This window comes from Palaemon carinicauda, chromosome 12, assembly GCF_036898095.1.
Source record: "Palaemon carinicauda isolate YSFRI2023 chromosome 12, ASM3689809v2, whole genome shotgun sequence".
NCBI lineage: Eukaryota > Metazoa > Arthropoda > Malacostraca > Decapoda > Palaemonidae > Palaemon > Palaemon carinicauda.
Window position 1 is genome coordinate 21,054,161 of NC_090736.1, and position 10,397 is coordinate 21,064,557.

The window sequence follows — 10,397 nt, forward strand, 5'->3', positions numbered from 1 at the left end:
TTACCAAATCGGCTACCACAATCCTTTAATGCGTCGTATTTATCAAGCGACTTTGATTGATGGTTGAAATGTTATTAAAAATGCATACATGTCTAGAATGTGAATATTATACATTTTCACTTACGGCTAGGCAAAACATCTGGAAATTATTATACAACAGAGAAGAAAGATGGAAAAAATAGAGCAATATTGATGATGACATAGAATTGACGAAAACGGTCAAATTAGAATTGAAACGAGAAAACTAACTGACATTTCATTAGAAAGAGCCTTTGCAAAATCACTATTAGTAATAATGGAAATAACTAGAGGAGCACTCAGTAAAACGCAGACCTCTGCAGCGGCAGCTTATTTCTCGACATTTAGCGTGACCTTGACCTTGACTTTTGACCTTAATATGTATTGACTAGAGTGGATTTTCATACACTCAAATATTATCTAGGGTTGAAGTCTCTGTGACAACGATGATCATACTAATGGCTGATTTGACATTTTGCCTGGCTGTGACCTTGACTTTTGACCTTGACCTTCCACAATTTTATCGTTTCCAGCTTTTTACATAACAGTTAATCCCTGCAAGTTTCATTACTCTATGATTAAAATTGTGGCCAGGAAGCTGTTCACAAACAAAAACACACAAACAAACGCACAAGCATTGGGTAAAACATAGCCTCCTTCCAACTTTGTTGGCGGAGGTAATAATGAAATTATTTCATTAATCATTATACATTAAAAATTAGGATTACACAATCGTCAATTTTGATGACTAGAGTTCCGCCTACATAAACGTTCATAATAACGATCCAAATCAATTAAAATTGTTCCAAATGTGGGTTATTAAAATAGATGCGATGAAGAACATTTTAGGGATGAAAATCGCTTCATCATCAAATAGTCCGTGAGCCAGCACCCTGATTTTGACCAATCGGTACCATCTGGGGGCACCAAACATTTTTGGTATTTTCTGATAGCTATATGTATCTGCAACACAATGCAGCATGATGGACATGTGTGACTCACAGCTTAAGGTCAATAGAGCCGTTGATTTGCGGGTGGGGTCTAAACATAAAAACGTCATATTTCCGACCGCAATAGCAGACAACTTTATTCTTGTGCAACAAAATACTCATGGGAATTCATTCAGATCCACAAACCTGAAAGCTTTATGTTTAAATTGCATCTTATAAGTGGTTACATATGCATTGGAACCTTTTTAGATTGTCCATTACAGTATTTGATAAAAAAAAAATTACAGCAATAACGCATTACATGAAAATTAAAATAAAGTGGAAACATCATACATAATCAACATTAATTGAATTTTCCAGATACCTGTATAAGCCTATTTATGCAAAATCAGTTCATACCAAGCAGTGTATGACTAAATTGTATTATACATAAAAGGAAACCTTAAATGTTTATTGGGTTTCAATGTCGCTTTCACTGTCTGATCCACCTTCTTGCATATCACCAACATCGTCATCCTTCATGTTTTCGCAATCCTGCAGGATACAGGCCTGAGTACAGGGCAGTCCATTCACAATACATTGGCAGGATGGCAGCTTGCATGACTTCTTGCATTTGCAGGAGAGGAACTCCAGGACTACATTCGGAGCTGGTGCTCCTGTCATCCAATTTATCAGCAGTTCTCCATCGTCACCCAACGACCAGCCTTTGCACTCCAGTGGGCTTGGCACTTTTGGATCTGCCTTCAGTGCACGATACCAGATGGCAGCCTGATAGTTGGCCCTCGCAGCATGTAGATAGAGACAGTCCTTACAGGGGGGCAGCTGTGCAGACTCTACATGTCCGTCCTTCACCCTGAACAGTTCATAGCGCATCTCGTTAACATCACAGATTTCTGAGCGAATAACGTAGAGTCGGCATGTAAATTCTTCCAAGACCTGGAAAATTTCATCTTTGAGCTGCCACTCTTCCCCAAGTTTGATGAAGACATCTCGGAAGTGATCATGTGTCATAAGCAGTTTCAGTGCAGCTAGCTTTCCTCGATCACTAAAAGCGCTGACTGTGTCACATCCTGTAAATGAATGTAGTCCGAGAAGAGAAGCACACACATTATGGCCCAGGGCAGCTGACACTTTGGAGATGCTGATATATCTGGTTCGAGTAGCTGTACCACATTTCACATACACACTGCAGTCAATTTCTTTGTGGAAGGCAAGGCAGAGAAGAATGATGTCTGTATCTTCAGCTATCATGATGATGGACGATACATGAGGAGCTGCATGCTTCGCATGAAAGATGACTCTGGTGTCCGCTTCCTCCTGGGTCGTTTTCAGGCTGTCTTCTTCAATAACATCATTACGTGTGAGTCTGAAGCAAAGGTTATCACATGTGACATACATAGTTTTTCCACCCAGTTTTTCTCGCATGCTGGACTTCTTCCATTGGCTGACGAGGAAGCTGATCAGTTTCGTCTTACTAGCATTGCAGGACAGGAGACGTCTCCATTGAAGGATCTTGTGACCAGGAATAATGTTAGTGAAACATATCCCACTTTCTGAACCTCGTATAGCCCTTTCTGCTCCTTTGATAGATAGCTGCCGATAAACATCAAAAACAACATCAATGCGTTCACTGCTAGCGCTAGTCCGAATGACAAAAATAAGCATCTGTTCCGCCAGCTCTTCAAAAGTAAGCTTGTCACCTTTCATCTTTTGAACAATACTCATCCCGTCAATGATACAAGCAGAAGGATATTCCATCTCTTCAGCAGGCGATGCTTTGGCCTCTAGTTTTCTCGCTAGAGCTGCTTTGTTCGTCTTCCTTGGTGAACCATCTGTGTTGGCTAATGACCAGGGCACAGGACCAAGTGGATGTTTTAGAACTTCCTTCATGCTAAGTTTTCTAGACGAAGCAACAAGTATCATATGTGCAAATAATCTGTTGTCACTTTTCAGGATAACCTCTTTATCATTTACTTTCGTTTTATATCTTTTTGTACCGTCAAAAGTCTTGAGATTCAGCCTAGGAAGTCTCTCAAAAAAGTTCTGGCCTCTCTCCAGTCGACTCTCCTGAAATTTCAGACGAGCTTCTTCACCCTTCTTCTGGGCTGATAGGAGATCACGAGCTACATTAGCAGATGCAGCAGCACCAGTGGCGATATTTAGCAGCCCAGTTTGTCCTTCAGCAAAAGGATTGGTCCAGTTATTTTCAAGAAGGTCCATGATAGCTTGTACAGCATATTCATCTTTCTTAATCCGTGAGGGTGTCAAATCATGATGTATAGCAACACGATCCGAGACATCAGTCATCTTGCGCAGCTGCTGAAGGCAACAGCTGCGATATTCTGCTGTCAGGTAGTAGCGAGTCACAGCACCCTGGTTGAGTGAGAATCCTTTGGTACCACCTGTGAAATAAATGTCGACAAATTTTGTTTATTACGGGCCTCAAAGGGAATTAAACAAACGCTTTAGTACATATTTGATGCAGTATGATCTATCATATCAAATTAACAAATGTTAATATGGATACTGTCTCAGTGATTCATTATTGAACACCTGAGGCCAGTTTCACAAAAAGACTTAAATCAATTGTAAGTCTACAATTGTAGTGTTAAGCTGTAAAAATATACTTTTGTTGTATTTCATAAGAATTCTTTATACAAAAATAAAGCCTACATTACTCTTGGATCAACTATGTGAGGTAGAATAATTGAATCTTTCAATGAAAACTCTTTGTAATTGGAAACTTCCTTGAAGAGTTTATGAGACTTAAGTCGGAAGACTAGTTTTTTTTTTTTTTCGTGAAACCGGGCCCTAGTCACAACTTACCAGCAGTCTGGGTGTCCTTATTCACTGTCTCCTCAATCGTCTGGTCAACTGGGATCCGTCCAAATGTGTTTGTGTCACTCATCTGCACAGAAAACCCTCCCTGTAGCATGTGTTGATAAACCTGTGGATGTGTCTCTGGCAGCCTTGTCATATCGCAGTAGAAGACAGACAGGTATCTGAAAATGTGTATGGTCCATCATTATCGAAAGTTTGTTAGATTAATGTCATTAATGAACTAATTCAAACCTGCTAATATGCTACATTAATTGATCAGCCTAGTTAACTAACTATACCTGGCATAGTTCTGTTTATCATGTGCAAAGCACCATGGTATCATCCTGTTGATACCGGACATATAGAGAGGCCAGTTCCCTTCCCGTGATGCTCTGATCAGATCTAGCAAAATCCCTGCCAGATCTAGGAAGGAGGCCCAGAATGATGCTAGTTGGCCACGGGTGCTGTGCAGCTCATCTAGGTAATGCAAGAAATGGGTGAGAATGACCGACACAGATGCATTTTCCAATACAAATTCCAGACTGTCTTGGCATACATCATCATGCAAGGTTCTGACAGCTTTGATTGTCTCTCTCATATGTCTGACGTCTCCAACGTGGTATTCTTCAAGCCAGGGATAGAATCCTGTCCAAGCCAGTCTCAAGAGTGCCTCATATACGAGTTTGCAGAAACGGACACCTCGATTGTAGTGCCGTCCTTCAAGCACAGAGGTGATCGAACCTACAGCTATTATACCTGATTCCACAGCGAGATCTCTCAAGCCAGCAGATGCGAACCTCTTTCCAATGATTGACAGAAGATTACATAAGGTATGGAATGCCCCCATGCGGATCACAACCTTTTTGAACAGTTCACTGTTCTTCCATTTGATTTCCATTGCTTTTGCATATAGAGCTTGATCGAAAACACAGACGATCTCCTCCAAGTGTAGTTCTGCCTTTATCTTCATGATTTGAAGCATCACTTGGTGAACAGTTGACAGTTGTGTGGCTGGAGCGTTGATCGTTGGGAGATAGCCTACATTGTCTCTTTGGATACTTTTCTTGTCACTTGTCTTCACATTAAAACCTGTCCAAGAACTTACTGACTGATCATTAGTGTCTGAGAGACGAGTAAGAGCCCATATTAAGTTTCTTTGCATCGCAAAATCCTGCACGTTTTGAACATCCAGGTCCTGTGGTTTCATGACTGGTGGACCTACTCTACTGCCAGCATTGTACTCTGGAATACCTATTGGAATTGGAGTTACACTTCGCTTTTTCTTGGTCAAAAGCAGAGGCGCAGTTTCTGGGGGTTTTGCCGTGTGAACCTGTGGCTGTATGATGATCCCATTCACTCTATGTGATGTGCCCCCACCACTCAAAGTTTCTTCAAGCCTATCAATGTTGTCAAAAGCAAGTGAAGTAGGAATATGAGGATGAAAAGATGATGGGAGGACTATGCCTTGGTCTGCTTCTTTCCTTTGCTTCTGAAGACAGAGTGCAGTATCTGTCTCTTCCAGCTTCGAATAGGAAATTCCATGACCAAGGCGATTGAGCATCTTGATAAGTTCAACATTGCCTGTGAGTGATTTTACACCCCAAGGCAGCAATATATGTTTGGCAGGAATGACATTCCCTCTGCTGACAGCATAAATACAATCCTGGCCTATCGAATGGACAACGCGTTCCATTTTCATAGTTAATTCTTTTGTCTCACCATGAAGCAGAATCTTTAGGAACATCTCTAGAGATTTTGGTAGTTCGGTATGATCAGAATTCAGTTCAGCAGGATATGGAGGCCAAGGCTTTGGTTTGATCTTCTTAATCTCCCCTCTCAAGTGGTTTGCAGAAAGTTTGATAATGTTGTCAATATTTTCGGAGTATTTTAGTTCAAGCATTTGTTCTTCAGCCTTCACCATGGCTACCACTACTTGGTCTAAGGGAAGATTATCTGGATATACCAGAAGTTTTCCTTTGTCATCATGGACGAAATGAAGCGACTCCTTGAATTCACATTCTAGTCTCCGACGAAGGTGTTTCTTAGTATGAGGTTTTACATCATTGATGCCACATATCTGTATGTAGCTGACTAACTTTACAGTAAGCTCTGTCATTCTTAGGACTGTTGGTTTTGGAAATAATGTATCTCTCACATACTGGAATAGTAGACCGTAAGACTGCTGTTCTGCTGCTTGATAAGCTTCATCATCTTTGTCAGAAGCCACTGGTGTTTTCTCTTTCTCTCCCCGGGTGTACTTACGATAACATGATTTATGGTAATGGGCCTCGGCAGCAACCAAATCTCTGGCTGTGATTGCCAGTATTCTATGGTCAAGTTTGTTCTGAGCCACTCTCCGAATTGTTTCATCTGACCTGAGTTCCCTGGATTGGAATAGTGTCTCTCTGGTATTTGAACCAGGCATATATTTGCTTTCTTTCTCACAGAAGATGCAGATATGGCCTAGGACACGAGATGTTGTTGCTGGACAACGGGAGGATCTCCTTTCTTTTGAACATTGTGGCTCAGAGTCGGGTTCTTTGTTCAACTGCTGAAGTGTTTTCTTGTGTGTGAACTTAGACCTACAGTCTCTATGGTAGAACAGCTTTTCACCATACTCATGTTTTTCGAGAGTTAAGATAGGATCAAAATTCCTTATCCTGGCTGCGTCGACTAACGTTCTAATAGACTGGTCATCTCTGGCCTTTGTCAAATATGTTTCAGAAGTTTGTTTAGAACAAATAATGCAAGTCCTCTCTATTGATGATAGCACTTTCTGTCTTTTTGCTGGTGATTCCATTGAGCATCTTCTTACAGCCACACTATCTTCTGAAAAAATATAAATAGATGTAGAAGAACGTTCTGTGAAGTAGTATAGTCGTTTCGAAGAAACAAATGCTTTTCATAGACTACATATGAACTGTACATATTAACATGTAATTAATAAATTATCAATTAAATCTATTTCATCCATTCATGTAAGAATACTAAACACAAATAACACATTTTCCAATGAAATCATCTTTTTATTCAGCACCCACAAGCAGTTGTGCGTTGGAACATTTTGTGATAAAATCGTATTTTTCTCGTTTTTTACATAAAAACTTATAACTGTCATAAAAATCTTAAGCTGTGAGATTGAAAAGTCCATCATGCATTTTTGTTAATGGTATGGGTTGGTAATCAATAAAAAATAAGTTTCGTTTAGTGCCCCCAGATGGTACCGACTTCTCATCTGGCTCATGGACTAAAAGGCGTTCTACGTTGAAACACATCGGGAGTCTTTGATGATGCCATTATAATTATACGTAAATCGGAGTTTGGGTGAATCCTGGACAAGAATGTTTGTATATTTTAGTTCTCTTCATTGTCTGAGTTTTTAGAAATATTGTTGACTTATGTAAAAGAGGTTGGTAATTCACCTTCAGTTGCAGTAACTAACGTAATTCTTTAGTAAAAGCATCCTGTACAAAACCCCACTTTCACATAAAGATGTAGAATTCTCTCTCTCTCTCTCTCTCTCTCTCTCTCTCTCTCTCTCTCTCTCAGTTTATCATGACCTATAAGAGTAGAGCAGAAAAAGCTTTATTATGCTTATTTTTTTTTTTGTCGTCAAAAAGTAAGAAAATGTCTTTAGTATTTCCTAAAAGATATTAAATATGGATTTAGATATTTATGTAATTATTTTTTGGATCTTTAACGTATACAAAAATCTACATTATGTTTTGAAAAAGATATGGCGTTACTTTTTATATAGTCTATACAGTATTCCTAGATTTCCTTTATGATGAAGTAAGTTCCACTATAATGGAGATACAGACGCCCCCAGATCTCTCTCTCTCTCTCTCTCTCTCTCTCTCTCTCTCTCTCTCTCTCTCTCTCTCTCTCTCTCTGAGCGTGTTATGCAGTAGTAGCTCGTTCAGCTTACCAACTGAATGACCAGACTTCGATTCTTGAACTGGAATGGAAGGGACGATAGGAATGCGTTCCCTTAAATTCCTTATGCCTCTTATGATGTGAACCGAGGGTTAAGTATCTAGTTGTTAGCTGAATGTTGTGGGTCTCTCTCTCTCTCACTCTCTCTCTCTCTCTCTCTCTCTCTCTCTCTCTCTCTCTGACCATGTTATGCAGTGGTAGCTCGTTCAGCTTACCAACTGAATGACCATACTTCGATTCCTGAACTGGAATGGAAGGGACGATAGGAATGCGTTCCCTTAAATTCCTTATGCCTCTTTTTATGTGAACCGAGGGTTATGTATCTAGTTGTTAACTGAATGTTGTGGGTCTCTCTCTCTCTCTCTCTCTCTCTCTCTCTCTCTCTCTCTCTCTCTCTCTCTCTCTCTCCTTCTGGAAACAGCTGAAAGGAGAAAGAATTTATTCCCCACACTTATTGAATATATTAAAGAAGTAAGAGAGCAAGCGACAGAATTAAATGCCACTCTTAATTTAGATTCGGCAGAAGAGAGTCAATATCCTCCACCAAAAACACCATTCCCATTCCTATTCCCATTCTAGTCGGTGGCAAGGCGAGGAAAAACTCCGTGTTGTGGATATCGGGAAAGTAATTCTCGTTTGGAATTAGGATTAAAGAAGCTGTACCCTTGATAGGGTTTCTTCCCGTTGCTATGTTATATATATACATACATATATATATATATATATATATATATATATATATATATATATATATATATATATATATATATATATATATATGTGTGTGTGTGTGTGTGTGTATATATATATATATATATATATATATATATATATATATATATATATATATATATATATATATATATATACATATATATAAAGAGAGAGAGAGAGAGAGAGAGAGAGAGAGAGAGAGAGAGAGAGAGAGAGAGAGAGAGAGAGAGCAGATTCCCACACTTCGGACTACACTGATAGGAATTTTTTTTTCTCTCTCTCTCTCTCTCTCTCTCTCTCTCTCTCTCTCTCTCTCTCTCTCTCTCTCTCTCTCTCTCTCTCAGCTAAAATGAGAAAGAATTTAGTCCCCAAACTTATTGATTATCTTGACCAGATTCCCAAACTTTGAACCACACTGATAGGAGTTATCTCTCTCTCTCTCTCTCTCTCTCTCTCTCTCTCTCTCTCTCTCTCTCTCTCTCTCTCTCTCTCTCCTCTCTCAGTTTTGTATCTGTGTGCCAGTGAGTGATTACACTTTTGCGACCCTATAAATATCATGATTTAACGCGGATAACAAAAGGCTATCGAGTGCAATATAACTACAAGTTTTCGTGAATAGTCAGTGATTAGTTTGAGGTCGGAGAAGTGGGATAAAACGTCGGCATAGAATAGTTATCTTGTGAATTACTAAAAATCTAACCAAGATGGCTATGTACAACACGGGCAAGGCTTGGAGAGACATCGCTGGACTCAGCAAAAATAAATTCCATGAGTTGGCGAAACAGGAGCTCGACCGTCTGATAACAGAGGTCACTAGTAACGTCAACCAATGTGACGGAAAAATATTCACAGACATATTGAAACAATATGATCCAATAAACTGGAGCAAATCTGCGGAAAACATCAGCAAAATAATAGAAGAAATTCCAAAGAAAATCCAAGTGTAAAAGAGACTTATAAAGAAAGTCTACATCAATCAACACATTCCATCAAAGAACAATAAGAAGTCCAATATGGTGAATATGCTGATTGATGCAATGGGAAAAAGAATGCCAAAATGGTGTAATACATGTAAGATATGGTATTCCATTAATAATCCTCAACAATTGATTAGAAAATGTGATGCCTGTCATGTCCCAACACACCCCACATGTGCTGAAATACAGCAAAAAATTAAAAAATAAAGACACAAAGGTATTCTGCTCAACATGCTTAGTCTGGATAGAAAATATAATTAAGTCGAGACTAAATCTGCAAATAGTTGAAGATAAAGAAGAGGAAGAAGAAGAAACAGAAGAAGAAGAAGAAGAAAAAGAAGAAGAAGAGAACAATGAACAGGATATGTGTAAGTATGCAGAAGAAATCATTGATATAACCTATGATGCCATCCAACAACATACTTATGAAGAAATAAATTACCAGATGGAAACAAATAATAGACCCAAGAGACTCTACCCGGACCTACATAATTTTAGGGAAGAGCAAGAACAAGAAAAAATAGAAAAGAAGGATATAGTCTGCAATATGCTGAAAAGAGGGAATTGCAGATTTGGCGAAAGATGCTACTACAAGCATCCAAAGATATGCCATAATTATGAAATATATGGTAAATGTGCGTATTTAGACGGATATGGAGACGAATGCAGAGATCTCCATCCAAAAATATGCAAAAACCTAAAAGAAGGAAAAGGATGCATTTACAACAAAAAATGTCGATATATGCATCCTGCAACCATGAATGAAAGTAAGAAAACTCAGCAATCTGAAAAGAAAAATGAAAGCAAAAAAGAAACAAAAAAAGAAACAAAAAAGGAGGCCGTGTATATACCGCGCTTTGAACCAAGAGCCCCAAGATATGAGGCCTTTCAACCCAAACCTGCACATTTAGAGCCCAACTACAAAGAATGCATCTATAATGCCAGGGGTTGGTGCAGATATGGGGACAGTTGCAGGTATACA

The 10,397-nt window shown here is 39.1% G+C and overlaps 1 protein-coding gene across 1 annotated transcript; it reads right to left on the bottom strand.

Moving 5' to 3' along the window:
* Positions 1-1,196: 1,196 nt before the first annotated feature.
* LOC137651237 (uncharacterized) lies at positions 1,197-3,926 on the bottom strand. Its single transcript, XM_068384461.1, has 2 exons — positions 3,795-3,926; positions 1,197-3,370 (listed from the first exon to the last, which is right to left on the bottom strand). Exons 1-2 carry the CDS (start codon positions 3,901-3,903, stop codon positions 1,419-1,421), a joined length of 2,061 nt encoding a protein of 686 aa, XP_068240562.1. The 5' UTR covers positions 3,904-3,926; the 3' UTR covers positions 1,197-1,418.
* Positions 3,927-10,397: the final 6,471 nt, after the last annotated feature.

Bases quoted from the DNA above. Each gene is read 5' to 3' on its own strand.
- LOC137651237 (XM_068384461.1), bottom strand. From the start codon at position 3,903: ATGCTACAGGGAGGGTTTTCTGTGCAGATGAGTGACACAAACACATTT. The intron at 3,371-3,794 runs GTAAGTTGTGAC...TTTATTTCACAG, and splicing joins TAAGGACACCCAGACTGCTG to GTGGTACCAAAGGATTCTCA.